General features: G+C 45.3%; 1 protein-coding gene across 3 annotated transcripts; it reads left to right on the forward strand.

Annotated features, from left to right (window-relative positions):
* Positions 1-3730: 3730 nt before the first annotated feature.
* ACBD3 (acyl-CoA binding domain containing 3) lies at positions 3731-24458 on the forward strand. Of its 3 annotated transcripts, XM_082306149.1 has the most exons (8): positions 3731-3972; positions 11763-11904; positions 12973-13113; positions 13872-14030; positions 16075-16249; positions 19948-20140; positions 21199-21483; positions 22388-24458. In XM_082306149.1, the coding sequence occupies exons 1-8, from the start codon at positions 3732-3734 to the stop codon at positions 22597-22599; spliced, it is 1548 nt and encodes a 515-aa protein (XP_082162275.1). In that variant the 5' UTR covers position 3731; the 3' UTR covers positions 22600-24458. The 3 variants fall into 3 exon arrangements, with proteins under 3 accessions (XP_082162275.1, XP_082162276.1, XP_082162277.1); XM_082306150.1 differs by lacking the exon at positions 12973-13113; XM_082306151.1 differs by lacking the exons at positions 12973-13113; positions 13872-14030.
* Positions 24459-27795: the final 3337 nt, after the last annotated feature.

Genomic DNA, 27795 nt, shown 5'->3' on the forward strand with positions numbered 1-27795 from the left:
TTTGTTTAGGTGAGACTAGTGCTCCATGAACGTTTTAATGGTTCACTGTATAATTGCAATGAGTAGGCTGGTATTTTTAACTGCTAAACATTCACCAGCTTGAATTAAATAATTGATTTATTCTATATAAAGTTTCTAGGTCTACACTTCTGGCACTGTTGCTGGACTAGACTACCTCTCTGGGACTTGTATTTCTTCTGTGTTTCTTTTCCCATGCAGCTGTTACAAGAAATAAATGAATAATTTACTGGCTGAACTTAGCAGTTTCATCTTATCTGTGAATTAAGCTAAGGGTTTTCTCAAATACATCAACTATTGGGAACTCTTTGTCATAATCCTTTGGGAAATACTTCTTCATTTACAGGATTCGTGAGCAATTCACTGAAGGTGTTAGAAGTCCTACTGGCAGCCGGCCAGGGCACAGCCAGGGCCGGCTGCTCCCTGAGGGCCAGGGGGGCCAAGGGGGCTGGGAGTGCGAGCCAGCGGGTCGGGGTGCAGGTGAGGATCTGGGGGCCCATGGCCGTAGCTCAGGCGGGAGCCAAGGACAAGAGCCTCCGCTGAAGCAGCTCCTGAGGGTCAGGGCTCGGTGCCGGCAGTGGCCACCCTGCCACGCGGCCCGGGAGCGCTCCCCACGGCCGCGAGCTGGCCCTGAGCCCAGCAGCCAGACCTCCAGCAGCAGGGAGGATGCGCTCAGGGCCCCGTGGCTGCCTGGACACGTTGCTCTGGGTAAATCTCTATTTTGTACCAGATGAGCCAGGATTCCACGCTGTAACTCAAACAGCCACCTCTGCAAGTTCAAACTGCTCTTCTGGAAAAGTATTTCATTGTTTGTTATTACGTTATCCCAGACCAGGACTTTCTGACTCCTCTCAAAATTTGAACCTCCATTTTTTCCCTAATAACATCTTTCTAATGTTTCTAATCTATCATTTTCTAATATCATCTCACAGCTATTCCCCTTCCTATACCTGATCACGCACTCAGCTTGTCCACCAGTGGCACATCACAGCATTTACTGACACCGCAGTGTAACAGCACGTTTCCGTATTTATAAATCCATCTTGGAAGCACCATGAAACAGAGGGGAGTCGCTGTAACATGTCCATTCCATGCTCACCAGACGGCTGTGCTACGGGGACGGCGGGCGGAGAGCCGCTCAGGGCAGCTCAGCGCTGGCTGGTGGCTCTCTGAGCGGAGGCAAACCAGGCTGCAGCGCTCTCCCTTGGCCACCCCTCGGTCGGACGCGGGGCTACCAGAGACGCCTTGCTTCAGCTCTCCAGCTGGGAACTCTCCAAGAGACTACGCTGCACGTTGTGGAGAAACCGGCTCCGCTGGCGCCAGCTCGCATGCCTGTTGCATGGTTAGCAAAGCTGGCACGAGAAGAGAGGAACAGTCTCGCGTTTGCTAAACGCACCGAACGTTTGCTATGGGAGAGCGCCTGTCAGGAGGCAAATGAGTTTTCTGTAATTATTCCCAAAATCTGCTTATCAAGCAAGAGGCTTGCGGAACATCTTGGATTTAGCTTGGCCTCCAAACACATAGGCAAACTAAGGGCTGCCTGGTTTTGGGCCAGCCTCCTACCACAAAGCAGAAACACCTCTGGTTTCGCTAGTATATAAAATGAAGTAAATATTTCCTTCCGTTTGGGTGAGACATAGCAAATCCAGTAGGGATCAGTCTGAACTTCAGTTTCTTTTACTCTAAGGATGCATTTTTAGGATAAAGAATTGAGACCTTCTTAGAGCAGGAACTTTAAGATTAATCTCACTATGGATTAAACTGTAGAATTGATGCTGTAAGAAAATATTTATGAAGCACAAACTCCTCAAGCCAAGCAGGAAACGTGTCAGATCAAAACTCTGAAAACAGGCGTTTTAATACAAGTGATTTTATAAATGAACTAACAAATCTTAAAGTGAAGTTGGATCTGATGCTGAAGTGACAGGCTTGTAAAGCAGGGCGCAGGCTTGTATGAGGAGCTAAAATCGTCTGTTCTGCTGTTAGTCTGGTCCATGAGATGACAGCACCAAGTAGTCAGTACAGAGAACTGTGTGCCCTGGAGAGCTCCAACCATCAAAAGAGGACAGTACACCCTTGTTTTGATCCTCAATCAAAAAAAAAAAAAAAAAAAACCAAAACCCAAGATGCTAGTGAAGAAGTTACAAAGGATTTCCAATTGGTTTTAAAATTTCTTTTGAAGGTTAGGTGACTCATCATCTGAATCAAATTCTGCCCCATTTGTAGTAAACAGTGCCCTGTGTGGCATTCACTCTTTCAGGAAATACTAACTGGAAATGAAGTATTTTTTACTTTAAAGCTTTACATTTCTTCTCCCTTTCACCCAAAGGCTTCAAGGCACTTCATAAGTGTGACTTAATAAAATCTCTTCAGCATTCCTGAGAGATCAGCAGATGGATCTGAAACCACCTTGAACGGTAGATGAACTCCTAGACAGCGTGACCGACCTCAGGGGGTGACCCCAGAAATGGGCGGCAGGCTTCAGCAAAATACCGGGGACGGGGGGCAGGGGGAACACTCCCACACGCACCCCCGTTTCGGGGGGTTGCAGAGCTGTGCGGTTCTCTTCCTTTGCATCAGCCTGATGCAACACCAGACGCTGATGCCCCGCTTCCTAGGCATACAGTCTGCATCTCGGTTTGGGCGAGAAATGTGACCAAAAGCACTCAATGCTAATGCCGTCTTTCCCAAAACCTGCGAGGAGGATCGCTTGCGCTGGAAATAAACCCCCTTAGCCGTGCGTGGAAGCGACTCTCCCCTTGCATAGCACATAATAGTATGATTGTGAACGGTGTTTCATGGTCACAAGGGAGTGAGCTAATTGCAGATATAGCTCTTGGAGAAGTAATTGCCTTGTACTTCTTTTTCCTCTCTCTGGCTCATTTCTTTCCTTTCCTGTGTGAGGCCTGAAGCGTGTTTCCCGCGAGAGGAGTAGGGGAGGTCAGCGGCAGACCCCACGCTGCCTTCCAGCTGAAGCAAGAGGCTTTCAATCTGTGACATAAAGCTGTTGAAAAATCATTATTCCCTTCTATAAAGCAACCAAAAAGCACATATTCAGCGGCAGTTCCCCCAAGCACTAACGTGCCCTGGCATTTGAGGGCTGCCGCGGAGGAGGGCCTGCCAGCTGGGGCAGGCAGCCCAAACGTTTCTGGAGGGAGAAAGCAGTGCTGCTGCCTCAGGGCAGCTCCCCCGGCCCTGCCAGCGCGGCCCTGGCCGCACCGCCCGGCCGAGGCTGCCCCACCTCCCGCCCGGGGGAAGGGGGCGAGTTTATTTTCAGGAGTAGGCTGCCACAGGCGGGTGTAACCCGTGCCCGGGGAGCCGAGGCCGAGGCCCCGGGAGCACGGCAAGGCGGGAAGCGGGAGCTGCGAGGCACCTCACGGGCTCCAGCGGCCACCGCCGTCAGGCGAGCGGGCCACGACGGGCGCGGCCTCCCGCTCCCAGCCGCCCGGCTGGGTCAGGGGGCCCCGTCCTCCTGTCCGCCGGGGACAGGGCCGCCCTCGGGGCCGCCGCCGGCCTGAGGCGACCCCCGGGCCGCGGCGACCCCCGCAGCCGGCCGTTGGCGACGGGGCGGGGCCGCGGGGGCGGCCGCTGGAGAGGGGCGTGGGCGGGGCAAGCGGGCGGGACCGGAAGTTCCGGGTCGGAGGGAACAGGAAGTCGGGACGTGGCCGCCGCAGCGGAGCAGGAGGCGGAGGGCGGGCGGGAGGTGGCGGAGGATGGCGGCGGTGCTGAGCTCGGACCGGCTGGAGGTCTCGGTGGACGGGCTGACGCTGAGCCCCAACGCTGAGGTGCCGGGGCAGGGGGAGCCCGCGGCGGGGCGGAGCCGAGCGGGCCCCGGCTCCCCGGGCGAGGCGGAGGCCGGCGGCGAGGCGGCGGAGGAGGCGGCGCTGAGCCCGGAGCGGCGCTGGGGCTTCGCGCTGGAGGAGCTGTACGGCCTGGCGCTGCGCTTCTTCAAAGGTGAGGCCGCCCGGCGACACGGCCCGCACACCCCCCGCCGGCACCGGGGCGGCGAGGCGGGGGCCGCCGCGTCCCGGGAGGTGCCGGGCGGCGGCATCGCCCGTCTCTCCGCCGAGCCGGGCTCCGGGGCGCAGGCGGAGCCCCGGCTCCCCCGAGAGCCGCGGGGGGCGGCGCCGTAGCGGGGCGGGCGGCAGCGGCGGCGCCGCCCGCGTCCCCCCGGGGGTCGGTGTGCCGGGCGCGGCGGCGGGCATCGTGTCACGGCGGTCGGTGGCGGCTTGTGGGGATGCCCTTCTTCTGCTGGGAGAGGCGAGCCGGGGCGGGGGACCGGGAGGAGAGGCGGGAGGCTGCCCCGGGCTGCGGTGTGCCCGCTCCGCGGGGCCGGGAAGGCTTTCCGAGGGCTTGCACCACCCGACCTAAAAACGGAGGAAGGAAAAAAATACCCTTGTTTGTGGCATGCGAGGAAAAACCTTGCAAACGAGGCGAAGAGCTCTCTCTTTGAGTGCTGTCGAGGCTGCTGACAGCCCGGGTACTGGCGTGAGATGTCGTGCCGTCTCCCCAGGATGCTAACTTCACGTCTGGCTTTGCCGCTTCGTGAGCCGTCGTGACTCCAGCTGGCAGCTGTGCGAGGGAGCCATGAAGTACCCAGGGTGCAGACCTGGAGCGCTTGTCTTGGGATCCCCTGCAGCCAGGTTTGCTTCTGCAGGAGGCCGCAGGTACCTTGCCACGCTTGCTTTCCTCAGAGGAGGAAATCAACTGTGTGGTTTTTGAGAAAGAGCTGCATTTGCTGTAGCGTTACAGCCTTTGAGCACCTCGCAGCGATGTGTTGCTTTGCTGGCTTTCAGGCGGCTGCTGCTTCATGTGGGGCACAGAGCAGGGAGTCTAGCAACCTGCCTGCCCTGGGGAAGATACAGCTCTGTACTTGGGAAGGTCAGTCTTGTGGTGGTCAGTTGTTAGATGACCCCCCAGGAAAGCTGCCTTTTCTGAGAGCAAGCATGGTGGAAGGTGAAAACTGTGCTAGAAGAACAAAGTTGTCCGTTTTCTTTACTTCGTCTGACTTGCACCCTTATAGTTGTTAGGAGCGTGTAGTGGTCTGAGCAGTTTTCTTGAGCCCTGGTTCTTTGACCCTGTTCTGATGCCCTTCCACAAAGCAATTTTTTTGTTAGCATGCTCACATGCAGAGATTTTTTTTTTTAGCTGTAAGAACCATAAGGGATCATAAGGGTCTTGATTTCCCCCCCCCCCCCCCCCCCGCATCGGAAGCTGCTGCAACTGGGTGTCAGGTTGGAAGCACTGTGACTTCTGTCTCTGCCCTTTCTGTAAAACAAGCTGCTTGAGAGAGTTCTAGTTTGGTTTAATGAGTGTTTGTTCTTAAAACATGATGCAGAAAGAAATGTCTCTGCAGTAGCAAATTCCTTGTCTCAGTCAACCGTGGTCTCATTTTGTCTTGGGTTTAATATTCTACTGGAACCTGTATTTACAGTGTAAAAAATTACACACTATGAATGAGCTTATCTACATTATTGATAACCTACCTCTATTATGTCTCATGTTTCAATGAAGTTTATGATCTACACTTGGATGGTGAAAAGTCAGTGGAGTGTTACTTGTGTCTAGATTCCAGTTTCTTGTGTTGTGTTGTCTCAACAGTGGGTTTGTTGTTGCCTTCCTTTTATTAAAAGCTTAATTTCAACACGTTTCAACTTACTGCTGCTCTTTTCTTAACCTTCTGCAATTTCTTGTAACTCATGGTTTTGCTCATAAGAGCAAAATTTTCCACATTGTATGGAGTTGTCAGACTTTCCAAACGAAGACCTCGTTCCTCTGTCCTTATGGCTGGGATAAGTCACATGAAGTCATTGCCTGTATTTTCATCTGTAGTTTTTTGCTGAAAGTGACATAACACGAGGATTTTTATTTATAGATGTGATGGTGAGTTACAGGAGCTTAGAATACTTGGAATACTGATTCTGCCTGCTTGTTCTATATCTGTGTGGCTCCGAAAATAATTGGTCTTGTTTCCAAATAATTTTCGTGCATCCACTGTCAAAACAACTGTGGGAGTGGGCATGCTTGTTTAGCAGCCTTGTAGATGCCAAGGAACAAATACGGATTCCTCCTTTACTTCAAGAAGCAACGTATGAGGGATCTGAAGGTTGGCCCATGTTAATAGGTCAAAGCTGAGATCTTGTTTCTGATCATTCTTCTAAAACCGACTGATTTGGAAAAGGGGGGGTATCTCTGAAAAACTTTCTTTCTTAAAGCTAGTTGATATCCATGCCTCGGTGTACGATATTACCTACTCACACAGCTACCGTGGAACAAACAGGTGACCCAGGGCAGCGCTTGTTTGGGAGGACGATGGTATCTGGATTAACTGTGGTTATTGGGATGGAAGGAGCTCGGGTCAGGATGCTAGAGGAGTCCCTGGGTGAGGTCGAAGGGTAAGCACTGATCGCGAGTTAAGCAGCTTCCTTTCAGCTTCAGTGTGCAGGCTGAGTTGTCTGGTTGTAATTCATCATGTACTTTTTTCCTAGAAAAGTTGAATCTGATCAAAATAGTTCAGATTTGCTGATTTCAATAGCTGCTAACACTTGTCTGTGATGGCATATTGCATGTAACAGAATTGCTCGAAGACAAGACAGGGTGGGAGTGCGTATAAACAATGTGAAAAACATAACTGAAACTAGGCTAGGATATTAAAGAGGCTCAAAAGCTACTTTATTCTGTCTCTGATAAAGACAGAAGCAGATCTAAAATGCTTGACCCTGGGTCATTTCAACTGTCAGGCCTTAGGCTGCGCAGGAGATGTGCGCTAGTTTTTTTTAGCATCCACAATGGCTTGTGAAGAAAGCTTTTCAGAATAATAGAGGCATAGAAAATAGATGGTTAACAGTGTTCCAGTCCATTTTTCTGTGAGAAACAAGAGCCTTCCTTACAATATGCGCTCTTTCCCTTACTGCTCTGTCGAGCCTGGTTCAGGTCGACTAGCATTTTGGCTGCCATTAAGAAGCTGCTCCGCTGTGCTGGATCCAGTGTACAGGGGAGAACACAGTCATGTTACTGAAATGGGTGCGTTTCTTTGTCTCTTGGACTGTCTGTAATTGTGTGCCCAGGGCAGCTGGCAGAGTAGAAGTGTCTCTGATGGCTCATTTTGCTTGTTGAGGTGGTACGAGCTATGCCAGCGAAGGCAACTTGTTCAAGGTGTCAGCTGTGTCCTGCAGTGGAAGGGGGTAGCTTGCACAGCTCTGCCAGCAAATCTTTTCCAGTATCAACCTGGCTTCGTGGCTTTCCATATCCTGTCATTGAAATGCCATTGCACCCAGCCTTCAATATATGACAGTCCCTGAAGTGTTCATGCACTGTCTAAAGTGATTTGCAGTGCAGCACATCTGAGTAGACAGTATGCAAACCATATCATTTTGGTATGTAAAAGCTCTCCAGGTATGTTAAGTACTCTTAATTTTGTTTGGCTGCTCCAAGTTATTTCCTCTTATCCTAACAAGAATGCATCTTCAACCTCAGCCATACATCATTCTAAATTAATTGTTTGACCTCATCTTTTTTTTTTGAGGGCTAATTTGATGGCATGATTGTAGTTCATAAGTTAAGTAGGCCCTTGTTTTCAAGAATATGAAAACCCCTATAACGTGCCTGTTTGCTGTGAAGTTGAGCTTTGATCACGTTTAATTGGAAGGGTCAGTTGGTAACTCTTCTGTTGATGCAGAACATCTTCAGGAGAGGAGAATTACGAGTGTAAGAGTGTGTACTGGGATCTGCAGGCAGCGATTCAGTTCTTGTGCTTTTCAGTTTTGGTCTTGCTCATTAAAACTTTGCAAATTAATAGCATTAACGTACATGACTTCTGCTTTTAAAAGCTACGAGGTGAAAAATCTTAGTTCACAAACTGTTTTCTAGCTTCTAGATGACTCAACTGAATGCTATCCCACAGCAATTAGGCATTTAGACTGAGTGCAGTAGGTGAAGTTGAAGTGGAAGCCGCAGCATGTTGTGCCATATTTCTTACAGAAAAAAAAAATAATCTGAAGTTACATGGGAGTAAGTGTCTTGCATGATGCAGTCTCTTCTTAAGCATATTTCTTAAACTCCATTGGGACTGAATTGGCAGTTTTATACCAATTCATGTCAATGGTAGAGTAATATGTAGTGACATAAGCCTCTGTTACCTGCTTTTCATTGGTACTTAGAGCTTCATCTTTCCGTTGTGTTTGGATGCCAACACAAACAGCGGTCTTCAGACATACAGTTAATTACCTGTAGCGCAAAAAGCGTTATTAGTGTTTTAAGTACTGTTTTTTTGGAGTATTCAGCTGAGTTGCCCTCAATGGATCTCAGTTTTGCAGGCATCTAAACAAAGTAGCCACTGTCAAGGAGAGCAGTAGCATGAAGAGCTGATATTAGGTGTGCAGGGATTTTCTTTCCAGGGGTGACAACGCAGTAACGCGGTGTTGTGGTTTCATGGCACACATCAACGAGGCCTGAGCTTGCAGTAAGTGGGAGCCAGTCTTTCTCCGTGTTCTGGGTGAGCGACTTCATGTCGTTAGCGAACTATGTGTGTATATCTATGTGTGTGTGTGCGCATATGTGGGCCCTTACTGCAGAATGCCTAAAGCATCGCAGGTGCGTAGCCTGCCTTGTTCATGTAACCATCCCCTTAATCACTACTTGAGTTTGACCTGTTAGTGGCCGCTGCTTAAGTGTAGCGTTTAGTTGACTTGAGAAACTGCCATTTCAGGCGAATGATGGTTTGAAGTATTGTCAGGAGAGAAGTTTCCTAATCTTCTGTAAGAAAGCTGAGCTTTTCTCTGGCCCTTTTGGGTCAGGCATACCAGTGGGATAGGGAGGGTTGTATACTTGCTGTATTACTGCCGTGTGCATCCTTTGGATTTCTCACTCTGTTCCCTAGAGCTCTTTGATGTTCTTCAGCTTCTTGACCACTGTATTAGATGTGTGAGTAATACCTACTTAAACGGTACGTTCACGGATGCTTGAATAAATTTGACACTTCTACTTGTCTAGACTCACTAATGCTCTCTTTTGGCATATTCGACTCTGCAGATGGCTTCAGGTCCTCTGGTTCAGTTTAACGGCAACAATTCCAAATCTTTGGGATAATTATACAGTGTGGTTCATGCTGAAGAATTCAACTGAAAAATAGCTAGTACACAGCTTCGCTCTTTTGACTGGCTCCAAATACTTTGCTGAGAGTTTGCTTCTAATCTGCATTATCTGCAAGTCACTGAATGCCTGTCTCATATTTTTCTCATCTGTCTGTTTTCTTCTCTTATTTAGCTTGTTTGTTCTTCTTCCCTTGGGTCACCATTCTTTGTAAATGCAGATTTTGGATTCTTTTGATAGTTAAGGCTTAAGGTCTGACTTCTCCATTCTGTGATAATGCAGGTGTGCTGTGTATAGCATGGGAAATGATGGCTTTTTTCCCCTTTTAGCCCTCTTCAGAAGCGAGTTCAAATACCGATGATGTTAGCTGGCTTAGATAGCAGTCTAGTACAACAAATAGCTATGTTTTTTGGCAGACAACTGTAGGTGTACAGGTTGCGCAAGGTAAACTATGCCATAGGGATCCCATTGAGAAGTGTACTACGCTCAGAAGCCTGGCAAAATTTCAGTGGGGTGCCCTTATCAATTGACTTGCTTTTAAGCACACTGCCCTGGGATATTAAGTATGATTTCAAAGTGCCTGCTGTTTATTGAGGCTAATGGAAGTGCTTGCTACTTAGTAAGCAAACTCTGAGTTAAATGAGAAGCGTGAAGAATTGAGGAAAAGCCAAAGGACTCTTTGGGTGACCTGAGAGCAGGAGACCTGAGACCCAGGGAGGGAGCTTCCCAGGATGCGGTGATATGCATCTCTTAAGGGTGACAGACTTGTTGAGGTGGGAAGGGACCTCTGGGGATTGTCAAGTTCAGCCCTTGCTGTTCAGAGCAGGCTTCTAGGGCCTCTGTCTGTTTGGGTTTTGAGTATCTCCAAGGGTGAAGACTTCAAAACCTCTCTGGGCAAGCTGTTCCAGTGCTTGATCATTCTCACAGTAAAAAAAAAGCCACTTTGTATGCTTAAGTGGAATTTCCTATATTTCAGTTTACATCTGCTGCCTCTTGTCCTTTCACTGGGTAGACTCTGGTTCAGTTTTTACATCCCCACCTTTTCCACCCCACCAGGTATTTTTGGAAATAGATATTTTTGTGGGCAATGCCTTCTCTTTTTTGAAGCTGGAAGATGTATTTGCTGTAAGGTTGTGTGACACTGGGAGAAGAGAAAATACTTGAGATTCTGGAAGGTCCAGTGGGCCTCTAGAAATGGATAATAAGTGATTAAATGTTTTTCTGGCTTCAAAATTAATAGCATGCATGTAGTGGTTCCTTGTGATGTCTTAACTAAGTAAGTCCAGTAATGTACTGAACTTACTCCATCAAAAACATAGCTTCTTGCTGTGACCTGCAAACACTTTCCCTCTGGGGTTGTTTCCAATTTTCAGAAGTATTTGCTCTGAGTTTCTCAATAAGCCATAGTAGAGGTATTTCCCCTCCTGTCTTGTTCCAAGATTTGCTTCTTTTCCTGTTAGTAACTCCGTTTACAAGCGTCAGCTGAGCAATTTTGCAATATGCAAATGTCTGCCCTAAAATTTGGGTGTGAATTGGACTGTTCAGTTTGGGGCTGTGAACAACTTGCTCCAAAGTGACCTTTCCTGTAAAAGGAGAGCTGGAAACTAGTGGCAGCTCTGCCTGCAGTTCCTGACTACATGGAGAGCAGTTATCAGTACACTCATGTGCAATGTCTATTGTTTACATCCGATAATCTGATAATGGCTTCCTCATTTCAGCCTTTCCAGAAGGAGATGATGCTTATTTATTTGTTTTCCTGTTCAGGAAAAAGGTCTTTTCTTAATGGGCAGTGTAATTACATATAGCGGGGCCTGTTTCTTTGATCTGTTTTGACAGTTTAAATGTGCTGAGGTAAGTCCTAGCTGACTAATTCATATATCATTTTAAATCGATGCAAGTCTCTTCTTACCCCTAAGTGTGTGGCGGGATCTAACCGGGACCACTTCAGAAGGTGTTGGTGTGGAGCCATTGGAGTTCTGGTTATGTTCAGGCTTACGTTGCCTGCGTCTTACAGCCAGAGCTCTCTGTACACATTGGTGCTGATGGAGTCATCTCTAAGACTTTTCATTGTGAGGGCTTATTCCAGCTGCCTTGGCAAAGTGCAGCAATCAAATTGCCTCAAGGAAAATTTTCCCTTAATTCTAATTTTTCCTCTCTGTGGTTTTCCTTGCCTTAAACCTTGCTTGTTATGCCTTCATCGATATGAAGAGCATGAAAGGAGAGCAATCTATAAAGTTAAGAGCACATCTTTCTTTGTGGAAAAACCTTCCTATCCACTCTACAATAGACTTGGCAGACACATTTGAATTCAAGTTAAGGTTTTAAATATTTCAGAGATATAGATCCATATGGTATGATGTTCAACTAATTAACATAAATATTTATGTGATAACTTACTAGCTAAGATTCACTCTACGTGGTATGATGAAAAACACTTCACAATGAAGTCTTAGCAGCTGAAGTTAGATGTGTTTCTTCTGAACAGATCTATATTTTATTTGAATAGAACTGAGTTAATTTGTCTAATCTTTTGTGACTTATCTTTCTCGTTCCTTTTTTACAGAGAAATCATAATAGTGGTTATACAAAATGCTCTTTGCTGTCCTGTGCTTAATCAACTAATCACAACAGTGAGATTTTCTTTTCTTCTGCAGAAAAAGATGGCAAAGCCTTTCATCCAACATATGAAGAAAAACTCAAACTTGTGGCGCTGCACAAGCAGGTTCTGCTGGGACCTTACAACCCTGACACTTGCCCTGAGGTTGGATTCTTTGATGTGCTGGGGAATGATAGAAGGTAAAAGGGCTGGTGCTCTTGTTGATCTTAACTCTGCTTTCCCTGTCTGAAGAAAACATCGTGCAATTTCTGCAATAAGAAGACAAGTATGTGGGTTGCGTCATTGTGTGTGTATGGTAGTGGATAGTGAGAGTGGCCTCTTCAAATACATCTTAGAAATCTGAGTTACAGTTCAGTAAAGGAGCTAACAGAAGATTATTGGGTTTTTTTCAACCACATTAGGAAAAGCTGCTGTGCCAACAGTCCAGTTTCTCATAGCAGTTTAAGACTTGGTTAGCTGTGCATTAAGGTGCAGGCCCATGTTTCATCCTAACTCCACACCAGGGCTACAGCATGCCAAGCCTTCTGCCAATGGTAGCAGCGTTCATCATCACTTTTGTTAGTATCAAAGCTAACTTTTGAAATCAGATACCTGATGCATTCGAACTCTGAGTAAATTCTTATGAGATCTGGGCAGTCTCAGGCCTGTCGCTTGTAGTGCTTGCAGTTCAGGCTGCATTTCTGCTGTTCGTTGTTGCTATTTCTAGTGTGAAGGCCATGTGCCACACAGCACTGGCTTCTTGGAGCTGGACCTAGTGCACTGCTTTTGCCCAGATGGACGTAGCCTTCCTTTAGGAAGAACCAGGCTGTTGCATTCAACTAACTCAAGCACTGTAATCGATGGTTGTTACTATGTTTGTTCATCCGAGAAAACGTATGCATTTTTTTCTACAAATGAGAGTGCAAGAGGGGTAAAAAATATTTGATGTTCATTTGCATCTGGGAAGTTTTTGAACGTAGTTCAGAATTCAAAGTAAGGTTGATGGTATATATGAGATTTCATATAAGCACTGTTATGTCTGTCTGAAAGGGTTGTTCTGGTGCAGGCAGAAGAGAGCAGTGAAACCTGCAGGTGTAAGATCTGTCTTTGAATGGGAGAAAGTTGTTGGTTCTCTGAACCTGCATATGATAAAGTTTGGTCCCTGATCTCCCAACTTTTTTTTTTTCTTTGATGGGTTCTCAGAGTTCACTACTGACTGGAAAAGAGTTCAGTCTTCTGTTATTTCAGCTGATTTCTCTCTCTGTCAGGAAGGAATGGGCTGCCCTTGGAAACATGTCAAAGCAGAAAGCTATGACAGAGTTTGTTAAGCTCCTGAATAGGTGCTGCCACTTGTTTTCAACCTATGTCACTTCCCACAAGATAGAGAAGGAAGAACAAGAAAAGAAAAGGTAATGTTTGAGTCCTTTGTTGTTGGAGTATTTTGAGTGTATAACTCTTGACCTATGGACAGTGTCACAGCTAGCTTAGGTTGAAGTCGTCTTGGCAAGATAAATGCCTGAAGTTTAGGTGGTTGTGGTACCATTTGATCTCTTTAAGCGTTTTTACTTTGCCAGTAATGAACGATTGTTTCTGAGGTGAAGACACCTAGAATATAAGGAGTTTTTAAAATTTTGCTGATACTGTCATCTGTTTAAGAAATGCACACTTCACAAAATGTCTGCCCTGATATGTCTGTGGACTAAATGTATACAGAACATGAAACTGTCAGGTGCTTTAAACTCCCTCTTCTAGTATGGGTTAGCAACTTGACAAAGGCTATCTTCTACTATCGTTCACATATCATTATATTATTAAACTATAGTATCCATGTAATTATTGAACATATGTTAAAGCTTGGAAGATGTATTTTAGGTTTCCAGACAATTTTTCTTACTGCTCTCTGCTAAGGATAGTGTAGTAATAGGTTAGAATGAATATCAAGCTATATCAGAATTTATACTTACGATGCTGCACAGTGCAGTAAAACTAAACATTAATATGTTTTCTTCTTGTGTCCAATAAGACACTTCTCCAAATTGAAGTGGGAGGAGATGATACCAAACAGAAAGCCTTATTGGGCAGGCAAAAGGCAGGTTACAGCATGTTGAAAATAACTCATCCTAGGATTGTAGGAAGGCTGAAATAGCTTATTGAGTGGATGTTGCAGAAGAGAAGAGGAAGAACGAAGGCGGCGTGAAGAGGAGGAGCGTGAGCGTTTACAAAAAGAGGAAGAAAAACGTAGGCGAGAAGAGGAGGAAAGGCTGAGAAGAGAAGAAGAAGAGAGGAGGAGAATAGAGGAGGAACGACTTCGGATGGAACAACAGAAGTGAGTAGCTGAAAACAAACAATACTTCAAAGGAAACAACTGCCTTGCACTTGAGACAATTGTATCTGTCTGTTTAAATAGTTATGCTAGAATTGAGTACCTGAAGTTCAGAGCACTCAAGTCTGGCAGTGACATTTGCATCCTTAGTTAAGAGGGACACAGTTTGTAGAGAATAATTATCCTAACGTGTTGTTGTGTGCAGCCTTCTCAGATGAACGTGCCAGAGAAGCTTTCTTTAAAGAGAAGCTCTGGAAGTTTTTGGGTTCGAGCGCTGCACCTCATGAAAACTTGTGGCTCTGCTTCTTAAATGATTAATGCTGCAGTCAGCTGAGCAGAGTTAAGTGTCCAACTGGAAGCATTGGTTGAACTGTGACTTGGAAGTTTCTATCCTGTCACAGCAAGTGGAGCCTTGAAAAAGGGTAACTGCAGTTCATTGGGGTCTTCTGAATGCACAGCTGAAATTTTCTTTGTAGTCTAACACTACCTACTTAAAGATGCTCCCTTTCCAGGAACTGTGAAGTGTCTGCAAATCTCAGTTCTACGCTGGCAATCATTGGATCTTAGCACCTTTCTAAAAGGAGTTCACGTTCAAATGCACTTAACCTCTGTTTGTAGCCCGAATTAAGTTGTTAGAGTATACAGCTCTAGTTACATTTCATTGTTCCCATCACATCCAGGTGCTGAAAACATGGATCCAGCATTGCACACATAATATGTAAGAGAATAGTAGGTCATCAAAGCTGTTCCACATCAGTCAGCAATCATTTTCCATAACAAAAATGTCTTTGCAGGAGGTGTCTCTGAAGTAGATCCTGTGCTTGCTATGTAGTGGTTTTGAGAAGGGAGCAAATAATTAATCCATAAGTTTTACTGTTTGTTTGGCACTGTGGGAGCCAGAGGAGTGTAAAATGCAGGCATAAATGAACAGAGAATACAACAGAAAAATGTTGCACAGTGCTAAGTAACAAGAAGTGTGGTATGCCTTGCAGTTAAGAGATTACTTTATTTTACATGAATGGCAGTTACGTATTAAGTGGTTGTAACAGGCTACAGAGATAAAGAATTTAGACAGAAAAGGAATATGGATACATGTATACAGGCCAAGTGTGTCTAAAGTGGTCACAGTTCTGCTGAAATAGTAAATCTTACCTTTTAGGATACAAACGAGCCTAATACTGGAGCTTTTAGAGGATGATTTTGGAGGAAGGAAGAAGGGCAGGAAGCAAAGAATTATTCCTGCATTTGTGTGATACTTCTTTCTTCCTCTGAAGCGTCGATAGCTGGTCACTGATGGACATAATGTGAGACAAAACAAACTTTGGATCTTGTTAGTTTTTTACTATATAGCTTCAGTTAGCCCTCTGGAGAGGAGGAGAACTGAACCTGTGCGTAAGTAACTCCTGTGTTCCCCCTCAAGTTTCAGCAGTTGAGTTTATTGGAGGCACAGATGCCCTATTTGGCAGCATTTTTGCCGTTCCTGAATTAGGCCACAGTCAGTCATGCTTTTCATATCTGTTTGCATACTGTCCTGGGAAATTAAGATAGCAATGTGGTGTGTTTTTCTTAGATTTACCAAAAAGCATTGGCGTGCTTTACCATAGCGGGTTTGTTCCTATCAATATTTGTAGAAGGGCTGCTAGAAGGATGGTTTCTGCATGTTTTCTGGAGGAACCAAACGTGGGTTTTTTTCCTTCGCTTGTTTGAGAAATTTAGTCATGCAATTTTTCTAGCACTACCTCTTTATCAGACTACAGATTGAGAATTATGTAAGAGGTCTTGTTTTGTTTGTTTTTTTTTAACATTAGATGTTTTCAAACACTGGGTAGAAATTGTTGCTCCCTTCTTTATATTGTGAGCATATTTTTAGGCAGAATTCACATTTGCATTACCTCTGGGCTCTGCTCTATTATGTAGATTTGTTTTAATTGGTTTTTGCAGGAATTGAATTAACTGTCTTTGAGGCCACTTAGATCACTTAAGTACAGGGATTTCCCCAGTACCCTGAGCTGCTTGTAATCTTCCCACTCTCCTCCCACTGATCTAGGCAACAGATAATGGCGGCACTGAACTCCCAGACTGCAATTCAGTTCCAGCAGTATGCAGCCCAGCAGTATCCGGGCAACTACGAACAGCAGCAGATCCTAATTCGGCAGCTCCAGGAACAGCATTATCAACAATACATGCAGCAGTTGTATCAAGTCCAGCTTGCACAGCAGCAGGTACGGCTGACCAGCTGAGAAACTTAGATTTTTGCATCCCAAGCTGTCTTTGGGAGATGTTAACTTGTCTACCCTTACCGCCTTGAAAAGCTAATTGCTACAAGGAGAGATAGTGTTTAGCGACTAATGCTGCTTCAGATTCAAACACCAAAGCCCCTTTATTTTAATCTTTTTGAGTAGTTTTCTGAAGCAGCTGTTAGTTAAGAAAATTCTAAGCAGTCTTTAATTACTTTGTTCAATATAATTCTTGGATACCAAATGTGAAGCGCTCTGCTGCAGCATCTATTGTGTGTCTAATTTAATGGGGGTACATACCAGTGCATCTGAGCACAAACCAACCTCTTCAAGTGACTCTCCATGTAGGTATCGCTCCTGAAGATCTGTGCAGAGCAGCAGGCTTTGGTCAGCCATGTGTTTCCAGCTGAACATGCATGTAGCACTGTCACATCACTGCTGGGTTTGAGATTGTTCCTCCCTGTCAACTTGAGCGCTGCTGACTTCTCTCTCCTTTTGCACCTATTGTCTGACATCAGTATCTAATTAATTTGCTTGCCTGCAATAGACTGCTCGTGGTTTGGGTGGGAGGACAGACTTTCATATTTCTGGTAGCAATGGGTGGCAGTAGTACCTTACTTCGTTGCAGGGGTTTTGTGCCAGAGCTTGAAAAGCTACTTCTCTGTTTAGGGAAATCTTGAATCTCTGGCAAATGTGCTATATTCACATATCAAGCTATTTTAAAGGTCAAAGATGTCCATCTGTAAGTGTCTTAAACAGATATAAGCCAGACTTCAGGCTCTAGTGTGTCTGATCTCTCTGGGTAGGACCTGACTCTTAAATGGCCTATAACTGCTAGCCTGAGGTCTATTGTTCTTGAGCTAGAGACCTAAAATACAGTAACTAATTTCCTGTGAAGTCATCTGTATTTGGACAAGACTGATGCCCTCAGCAAAAAAACTGTCCAAGGAAGGAACCCATGTGGCCCACGTGAACCTCATAACTTCAACAAGGCCAAGTGCAAGGTCCTGCACCTGGGTAGGGACAACCCCCCAGTATCAACATAGACTGTGGGATGAATGGATTGAGAGCAGATGAATGGATTGAGAACATCCTATTAAGATGGACTTGAGGATACTGGTGGATGAAAAACTGGATATGAGCTGGCAATGTGCACTTGCAGCCCAGAAAGTCAATCATATCCTGGGCTGCATAAAAAGAAGTGTGGCCAGAAGGCTGAGGGAGGTAACTCTTCCCTTCTACTCAGCTCTCATGAGATCCCCACCTGGAGTCCTGTATCCAGCTCTGGGGTCCTCAGTACAAGACAGACATGGACCTGTTGGAGCAGGTCCAGAGGAGGGCCACAAAAATGATCAGAGGGCTGGAACCCCTCTCCTATGAGGAAAGACTGAGAGCTGGGGTGGAGAAGCTGGAGCCTGGAGAAGAGAAGGCTCCAGGGAGACCTTATTGCAGCCTTTCAATACTTAAAAGGGGCTTATAAGCAAGACGGAGAAAGACTTTTGACCAGGGCTTGTAGTGACAGAACAAGGGGCAATGGCTTTAAACTTGAAAGAGGGTAGGTGTAGACTGGACATAAGGAAGTTTTGTACAGTGAGGGTGGTGAGACACTGGACCAGGTTGCCCAGAGAAGTTATGGATGCCCCATCATTGGAAGTGTTCAAGGTCAGGTTGGACAGAGCTTTGAGCAACCTGACCCAGTAAAAGATGTCTTTGCCCATGGCAGGGGTGTTAGACCAGACGATCTTTAAAGGTCCCTTCCAACCCAAACCATGATTCGGTGGAGTTGAAGTGGTAAAGGGAAGTCAGAGGCTTCCTGCCCTGTAATAGCTACTCTTGAAGCTTAATGCTACCTTGATACCAATGCTTTGATGTCATAGTGGTAAGCAAAAGCTATAGCCTCATTAGTCTCGTCATAGAATGATAGACTCGTTTAGGTTAGAAAAGACTTTTAAGGTCATTGAGTCCAACCATAAGCCTAGCACTGCCAAGTCCACCACTAAACCGTGTCCCTAAGCACCACATCTACCTGTCTTTTAAATACCTCCAGAGATGGTGACTCAACCATTTCCCTGGGCAGCCTGTGCCAGTGCCTGTTAACCCTTTCAGTGAAGAAATTTTTCCTCATATCCAACCTAAACCTCCCCTGGTGCAACTTGAGGCTGTTTCCTCTCGTTCTTGATGCCTTCTGTAATTGATATTACTCCCTTGAGACTGAGGTGTCTGAGATGCTGCTGCCAATTTTCTTCAATGCTATTAGCACTGGTCCTTTCAATCACGGCTGTTGGCTTTTGACATACAGAAGACTAATGCCCTCCAAGACCCAGGGCAAAACAGCCTTTTCTTTATAGTGGCTTGCAAAACACTAAGCCTGCCAGGCAATGAAGCTTATCTTTCAAATCTCTACTTGGACAACTCTTGTAGAGAAGAAGCGTATAGCAGAGCTAAAATTATCTAATTCTACTTTGGACTTGCCTGAAGACTCATGTAGCCTCCACAACACTTCTGATGAATACTTTCATTTTGGGTGCCTGTAACTCAGCTGCCTTGGGATCTGTTAGTACAGTTAAAAAGTGCTGATCTGTCGTGGTTGCTTACAGATCAGCTTCTGATACGATTAATTTTGGAAAGGCTATATGCAATAGTTTTCTAGAAGAGTTCTCACCACTCTGCATTGAATCACTGCATAGAACTTCTTTAGTAGAAGGTGGATCTGGGCAGCATCTGTACAATTGCTCAAGTTTGAAATCTAACTAATATTTGAATATATTGTCTTCGTACTCCTTCAGGGTACCTATATTCCATTCGTTCATCAAAATCATGTGCTTATTAGGTTATTCTTCAAAGAATGGTACTGTCAATTATACCTTTGCCCTGCCCCAATAAAAAAGTGTATGTAATTGCTCTGTACTGATAACTAGGGGCAGGGGAATAAGCCGTGAAGCTGAAGGAATAATGCATCCTGCTTAAATCCAAAAGGATGTCTGTTACTTTATATAATCTCTTTTTAGGTGTATTTAATCCTTTGCACAGGGACAGCATGATAAATTCTATCTAAAGAGTTTCCAAGTACATAAGTCATGTTCTAAAAGCAGTGCCTCTGAGATGTAATAACGCTTCTCCCAGACCACTTGCAGTCCTTGTGGCTCTTATGCTTCCTGCTTTCATATTAAATAACTGCCTTTGTTGGGTATCATGAATTTGATAGAGAACCCTGTTGAGCAAGTTAACTCACAAATTGGCAAAGTACTTAATAGACCATAAATACTTCCAGTTCTTTAGACCTGGATGAGCTCAGGCTAGAACGCTTTCAGCCCACTGGTAAAAACCAGGAAACAAGTCGTCACTTTCAATTTTGAAAGAAATGTTATAGCAGTTACTGGAATGCAGAACTTCCATGGTTAAGTGCAAGAGTTTATTGTGCGTGCCCTAATTAACTTGAAAGTCAAGTCTTTTTCTTCAGGTTGTATCCACCGGCCTAGAACAAAGTGACTTCACTTCTCCTGCTACTAAGTACATGTAACTCTCGCTGGTTAATGTGTGCTGCTTCTGGTCTTTTGTGTCAAGTCTCCTCCTGGGGTGCAGGGGGAGATTTTTTCTTCAAAGTGTCTTTATACCTTCTGCTGGAAGAGGGAGACATCTTGGGATGTTTTGGTTTTACTTGACTTAATTTCTGTCTCTTTTAGGCAGCCTTACAAAAACAGCAGGAGGCGGTTGTGGCAGCGACAGGGACGCCGCTGGCTACTGCATCGAAGGTGAATGCACCTGCCCCAGGGGACACCCCATCTGTCAATGGGCAGGCCAGTGCACATGCAGACAGCCCTGAAAAAGAGCTGGATCCAGAGGCTTTGGAAGAAGCACTGGAGAATGGACCAAAAGGTAGGACTAGCTAGATTCCTTAATTAAAAATAAATAGTGAAAGCCTTTCTTAAGATTCAGATGTCTTAAGTATGGTTACTGTGGCTCTTTGCTTGGCTTCATTGGGCTATGCAAGAGCTAGGTTTGATTCCTGGGTCCACTTTCTCTCAAGGGAGGACAATATTGCACAGGCAAAACTCGGCTTTGGTGCATGGGAAAGAGGAAGCAACAAAAGCATTTCAGGCAAAGTAGATGGGATCCAGAACCTCCTTTCACTCTTGACTTGAAGGAAAGGAGCATAAAAGTTCTAGCAGAAAGCTGTTCTGTGCAGAAATATGTTCAAACTTACTTGAACTCGGGTCAAAACTGAGTGTTGATTTAGCCTTGCAGATTAAAATAAAGCCAAATCCTTCTTACTCTCTCTGAATGCTGTGGCTTAGCCCTGTCCTGTGTGCAGTCTGGACTGCTGTCCCCTCACATTTCCCACCTTCTTCAGACAGCTTCTAGGAAGCTGTGGAAGTGGAGCAGGAAAAGTAGCCTCCCAGCAGCTCTCTCCTCACTGGTATTTCTGGGTGTTACCTCTATACTTTCATCCACAGTCAGTAGTCCTCAAAAAACTTGCTTGGATCCCAGTATGGAGCCAATACTAGCATGGTCCCTGTCTGCATAGTGAGGTGTTCAGTAGTTTTAGTCAATATTTAACAATTTCTAGACAAATCACAACCTCTGGGTCTGTCACATTAAAGATCCTTTCAATGAAGGGCCTGTGCAACGTAACCCTGTCACCCGTAGCAATGCCTCTGTCTTCTGAGTCTTTTCTGCATAAGCACTGTCAGTTTAAATGTGGCAGATGGGCATACTGGTAGGATTTGTGTGCATGGTTATATCTAAACTTGCACTCCACTTTGTGCAACTTTTAATCTGAGAAAAGATGTTTCTTCAGAGAAAAAACAAAACAAGTAAATTATTTAGAAGCAACTCTGATGCTTGTGGTCCTCAAGTGCCCCTAAAGCACACTTAAGCATGCAACATAAATAACTGAAACAAAAGCTTAACTGGGGTATTTTCCCTCTCTTCAGATTCTGTTCCAGTAATAGCTGCACCATCAATGTGGACACGACCCCAGATAAAAGACTTCAAGGAAAAAATCCGGCAGGATGCAGACTCTGTGATCACAGTGGGCCGAGGAGAAGTGGTTACAGTTAGAGTACCAACTCATGAAGAGGGGTCTTACCTCTTTTGGGAGTTTGCTACAGACAATTATGACATTGGGTTTGGGGTGTATTTTGAATGGACAGACTCCCCTAATACTGCGGTCAGCGTGCATGTCAGTGAATCCAGTGATGATGAGGATGAAGAAGAAGGTAAGCATGCTTATTTATATAAACTGCCAGTCCTACAGAGCTTGCCGTGGGGAAAAACCCAACTGATTGTCTTGTGTAATCTCCTAGTTCCCCCAGCTTCCATCTAGCTGGAATCTTGTCTTCAATTTTGAATAGGAAGTGCAATTCTGAAAGTAACTTCAGTCACCTCATTTGGTCACGGATAGGTTAAAGCAGTCAAGGGTGGGGAAATCCTTTTCCGAAGTTTTACTTACTCCTTGGTGTGCCCTCTTGTCCAAGTCAGCCATTCAGTAAGCTAGATTGAAACCCGTGCCATAATGGAGCATAGTGGATCTGCACACTGAAAACCTTAAGAAAAATCCTGCCCTGCTGTTCATGAACTTTTTCTAGGGAGGAAATTTCCTTGAGGCTTCAACAAAATGGCTTAAAAGAGCAATTCCTGATAGTGGCCAGGATGCAGATCACAGCCTTTACCTACAGGGGAGCTTAGCTTACCATCAGGAAAAAAAATGTTTTGAAATGAGCATGTGATTTGCTTAAAAGGAACTGCTCTGACATAGGAAGCTGTGGCCTTCTGGATATTACTACTAAGTAATCGGTAGTAGTAAATATGTCAGATCAGTAGCAGTCAATGTGGGGTAATGTCTTAAAGAAAACTAGAGCTTGGCATCTCTACGAACTGACCCAGCTGTGCTGGGGAGATGGGTATGGTGGGTTTTAATATAGAATTGTGAAATTCATGATAAAGTGAGCATGCTTACTGTTCCTTCTGCTTTTGAATGCCTTAGCCATACTCTTGGTATGAACCCCTTCAACCCAACTGACTTTTTAACTAACAAAGAGTGCCTTGTCTACTACAGCTGAGTCTAACTTTCTCTTGTAAAGCATCCACCCATGTTAACTGACACTTTTTTTTTCCTTGCAGAAAATACTAGCAGTGAAGAAAAAGCCAAAAAGAATGCCAACAAGCCTCAGCTAGATGAAATAGTGCCTGTGTACAGACGAGACTGTCATGAAGAAGTGTATGCTGGCAGCCACCAGTACCCAGGGAGAGGAGTTTATCTCCTTAAATTTGACAACTCCTACTCTCTATGGAGGTCAAAAACAGTTTACTACAGAGTTTATTATACTAGATAAAGGTGTGGCTGTGTCTGAGGCTGGGCTGTGCAGAAGATGTCATTTTATTTGGAATTTTCTTCAAGCATAATGGATCCTTTTGAGTCTGTGTTTTATCCTGTCTGTATCTGTATGATTTGTGTGAACTTTAGCAAGTAGACACTGGGATCTTCCTGCTCCATGACACTAATGCATATTGCATTGGGCTTAACACAGGATCTCCCTAGCCCTTTTGGGTATTGGAGTTAACCAATGGAAGTCATTGGCTCCAGTGCTAAGGTCACATCAGTTGCATTTGTTAAAGCCTCATGAAAAAGGGGGAGGGAGTTGCTGGCTCACTGGCTGGGTGATCTGATGTCTTCAGGTCTGGATGCTTTGAATAACTTGTTAATGGTTAATTTAAAGGTCCCATAAATAACTGGTAGATTTGGATGCAGTTTGCTGTGTAGCAAGTTTCTCTTAACTGTAATTGAATGTCAGATTTTTACACCATTAAAACTTGAAACTTTAAGTTGATGCAGTTTAGAAACAAGTTGTCTCGCTTCTGTCCTCATCAAAGAAGAAACATTCAGTTCCTTAAACCAGTGTAGTGGCTAAGACAAGGATGAACAGCATCCTGACAGTATAGAAAATAACCTCTTCTGAAGATGTAAACTGAAAGACAATTAAAAGTATATGTAACAAGAAGAACCTTAATCTCTTTGCCCCGCTGCTAACCCTAGAATAAAAAAAGTCATTTTTGAGGCAATTGACTTTGAACCAGGGCACAAACTATTTCTAAGTTTGGGTTTTTAATGGGGTAGACTTGAAAAAAAAAATATATATCTAGAAACCTGAAACTAGTTTCCTGCACACCGTTCTGGTTTGTCTGTTTTTGTAAAACCTGAATAAGCATGTTGTGCCTCTGAAGAACAGTAAGTCACTTTGATAAAGTATAGGAGTTAATGTTGCACTAATTATGGAAATCACTGCCAGTCCATTTTAATTTGAACTGGTGATACTTGGGTGCAAGCTTTCTGCTTTAATCTGTAACTGTCCGCAGAAAGGCAGAGCGCACATACAGATACTTAATAATGTAGCTTTAATCTCAATTTCATATGGTTTGGTTGGGGCATTTCATATTTTGTATTGTGGAAAAATGCAGGTGGCTACTTGACTTGAGGCTGCAGTAAGAATCCTCTCTTCTTGGAGCCCTGCACCCCAGGGGTGATGTGTTGCAATGACGACTTGCGTAAGTGCTCTCTGCATGGGTAATGCACTTTGTTACTGAAAGAAAATGGTTACTTTGAGTCTCTCAGATCAGTTCTTGCAGTAAGACTTCCACTGATTAGCTGCAGCATGTACAGTTCCATGGCAAATGATGTTGAGTTTGCGGGATTTGTTTGAATAATCAGTTTGTACATACATGATACTTTACTTTTCTCGTATACCAACCATGGAGATACTTCTCCTAGAGTGCTTAACTTGTCATCTTGCGTTTGGTTCAGCAACACCGTACCAGCTTATAGCTAGTTAGTGCTGCTTTATCCAAAAACCCTGTACAATGTTCTGCTCTTGTGTACATACAGTATATAAACCATGAATTTAGAAAGTACCTTGCTTTTAAAGAAAACTGTATTTAATGTAAAAAAAAAAAAAAAAAACTTTTAAAAAGGCAGGCACTAATATATTTCTTCCGGTCTTCAATTTAAATTTTTTTTGTCCATACAAAAATGTTACGACTTTTTCCTCTAAGAATATCTGTTCTTGGGAGCGGTGTTTGTCGCTTTAAATGGCAGCACTTACTGTCATGTGGTGGATGTTAGAACTTTTACGTTTTCAGACTTTTTTTATTGCCTCTGGCTGTTGATTAGTACAGTACAAGCGCGATTTCAAGATACCTTGAGATAGTATTTAATCCTAATTAAAATACATTTATCTGTAATGCTGTTGGCTTTTTATTAATTTGGAAACCTTGGCATTGCTCTGTATGGCTCTTCAACTAAGATGAGCTTGTCATCTTCCCTCTCATTTTTAAAGATTCAGTACCGTGCTAACACTGTGGTTTTAGCAGCCAAATCACTTGGGCCAAAGGCTCCGCACAAGAAGCGTTACTAGCTCGCTGGATGAGGCCGTCTGTCAGTACTAGAAGAGCCCAGCTTGAACAGCATCATCGCTTTGGTTTTTGAAAGTGATCTTCCATAGCAGAAATGGTTGGATGTGGGCAGCCAAAAGTTAGGAGCCATTTTCTGCCTAGGAGAAAGGTGCCTGCCTTTGCCCCTGAGGCTTAATGAACCCAGCCCCAAGGGGCAGGAGGGGCTGGCTGCGTTGTCCTGAAAAGCCCTTGGCCCAAAGGGCAAGAGACAGGCAGGACCGTGCGCAGTTTAGGCTGAACAAGAAGAAAAGCATGAACCTAGAGGCAGAGAGGGTAGTTATGCTAAGGTTTCTGTTGGCCAAAATCACCCTTTGCTGCTTACCTGCTACTAGGCAGTAGCTTATACTGGAGCTGAGGCTTTGAACCTCCTGAAGCGGGCTTTGCACTAGTTTGATCTGTGGTCCAGGTCTCGTTGGCCCTGTCTGCCCCCCTAGACAGCGGCCTCTCAAGCTGCCGCTTCCAGATCTCGCCTGGGGAGCAGAAGTCTCCTCAGTGAGAACAACGCAAGTGCTGTGCTGCTAGAACCAAGATGCCGAGAAGTTCAATGTACCGTATAGTCTAGGTATGCTACAAACCAGTTTCACATGAAACGTGCAAGTGCATTGAAAACCAAAGTAATTACAGCAGCAAGCCTACCCCAACTGGACCTATTTTGCCTGTCTCATGCATGTATAAATTCCCCTTTCTCCAATTAAAAGTGAAGCACTGTACTCCTCACAGCTCACTTAAGGCAGCCCTCTTCCACAAGAGACTTATTGTAAACACTTTCTGAAATGAACTGAGTCACTGGCAGTAAATCCAGGTGATGCAACATAAACAGGTTGACAAAGCTCAATTCCAAATATACTGGTCCTTTGAGAACAGCTAAATCATCTGAGGGACAAACTGTTGTTGGAAATGACGACGTTTTTGGAAGCACCGTTGACGTGGATGTTGCTTGTGCAGCCTCTTCTTCAAGGCAGTTGTGTGGGAGATACGAAGGCAAGGTCTTCCTTGACTCTGCTGTCCCAGAAGGATAAGCAGTGCAATTGAAACAACTTGCTAATTAAGCCCCTGGGCTGCTGTATGAAATGATCCTTGCCCGTCCTCTTTGCTGTCCTTCTCTACCCCTTGGCTTTTAGCACTTTCTGCCTTGTACTTGGCTTTTTAAGTCACAGATTAAATGCTGTGTGATTTAGAGCAGCTGGATGCAACCTTTGAGGTAACTGTAATGAGCGGGGTCATAAAATCAGTTGTCTGCTGTCAGAGGAGGTCCAAGGGATAGTTTAGCCATTTAACCTTCTCCTATTTATGCAGTTGCTTTAGAAATTGTAAGAGTAGGCTGCATAGACTAGTTGAAGTACAAAGAAGCAAAGTAGCCATCCTTCACCCAAGTGCTAGCCACTTCTCCAGACTGAGTAACAGCTCAGGGCAGTAGTTGGCCGTATTAATCTAAAATAGCAATGTGAAGGCTGCCTTCTGACCGCTTGATGCTCTCTTCTTTCTGGCACCAGATCCTGTGCTCCCCGTCCTCTTCTTTTTACCCCCTGCTACATCTGCATGAAAAGACTGCAAGGGGAAGCTGGAAGAAGCCCACTTGAGCTCTCTAATCCCTCCCAGCCTGTTTGACTCCTGGTCCTGGCCTCTGGCTTCAGGTCCTGTAGCTCCTGTCCTTCCTTCAGCTCCTCTGCCACATTTGGCTGCCTCATACACATGCTACGGGGACCGGGCCAGGACCTTCCGTACACCTGGCGCTGCTCAAAGGTGCCAGCCAGAGCCCAGCTCAAACTCCTGCTCACCGTACGGGGAGGCAGCGTACAAGAGGGAAAGCTTTTGGGGTTGGGTCTCTGCTTTAACACGTGCTGGCGGGAAGAGACTTGCCGCAGAGATGCGCGAGTCCCTGCGGTAACGTCGGTCCCACGCTCTGCGAGAGCAGCTTGCTTGCTTTGGGCTCAGGTGTGGCAGTGGTGTTTGCACTGAGCTGGTTTGATAGGGCAGGTTACAAATGCGAGCTATGTGATTTTGGGTCCGTTGCTTAAAAAACAAAACTAACCTCACACTGCAGCTACATTAAGCTAGATTAAGCAAAGCATGAAAGAGTATCCCAAATCTTTCCTCAAATACCACTTGTTTGAGAGCTGCCAGTTGCACATCAAAGGCCTTTTAAAGGTGTGAGTTTCATTGGTACAGTGTCGCAGTGGCTTCAAGAAGTATACGAAAATATTTGGATTAGTATTGATATAGATATTGCAATGCAATATAGATACTGCATATGCAAAGTTATCGTTCGGGATCCTAAAAATAAGAAAATCACAAGGAATGAGGAAAAAGGAGGTGACACGTGTTCTCTTTACCAAGTTCTGCTCCTGGCCTTCACCAGTTTCATCTTGTACCATCATCATACAGAGCCACGATGAAGCTGGTGAGAAACCTGCTGCTTTTCATCGAGGGGCTCAACGCTGGCACGCTTAGCTTGTGGCCAGATTTGGGGAAGCAATCCCTTATTTCAGCCTACGCTTCTCTGGAGTTTAGTGTTTTCCTCGGTGTTGGACTTCAGGTGTTGTACCCCCTCTTTTGTTTTAAGGGAGCAGCTGCTTGATGAGGGTCGTTGTTCTTGCCAAACCTAGCGACTGGTCTCTGCCGGGGCCCAGGAGGAGGTTTGGTGTTACCCTCACAGCGTGTTTGAGCAAAAAATACCCCTTGGCTGTGCTTGCCTGACGGAGTAGCTGGTCTGAATGAAAAAAGCTGATTCCCTTGGCCTGGCCAGTTCACCGTTGCCCTTCTCCAGGGCTATGTGAGCTCCAGTGCCACCCCGCCAGGCCAGCTCGCGGCTCCTCTCCCACCGCGGCTGTGTCCCCGCCGTGGCAGGGATGTGCTGGGGAAGCATGAACGGGGCTGCCGGCCTCTCGTCTGCCCGGGGAAGTTCAAACACGGGCTCTCCCTTGACGAGCTGTGGGCAGGAGGGCTGCCGCTGCTCACCCAGCAAAACAAACGCTTGGCTTTCTGCCACCATTTTGTTAGTAAAACGCCTGCACAGCCATTAAGCCACGGCACAGGATGCAGGGGACAGAGTTTAGTGGGCCCAGGCTCTGCAGCACGGACTG

The sequence above is a fragment of the Platalea leucorodia genome (genome assembly GCF_965183815.1).
Source record: "Platalea leucorodia genome assembly, chromosome: 3".
Lineage (NCBI taxonomy): Eukaryota > Metazoa > Chordata > Aves > Pelecaniformes > Threskiornithidae > Platalea > Platalea leucorodia.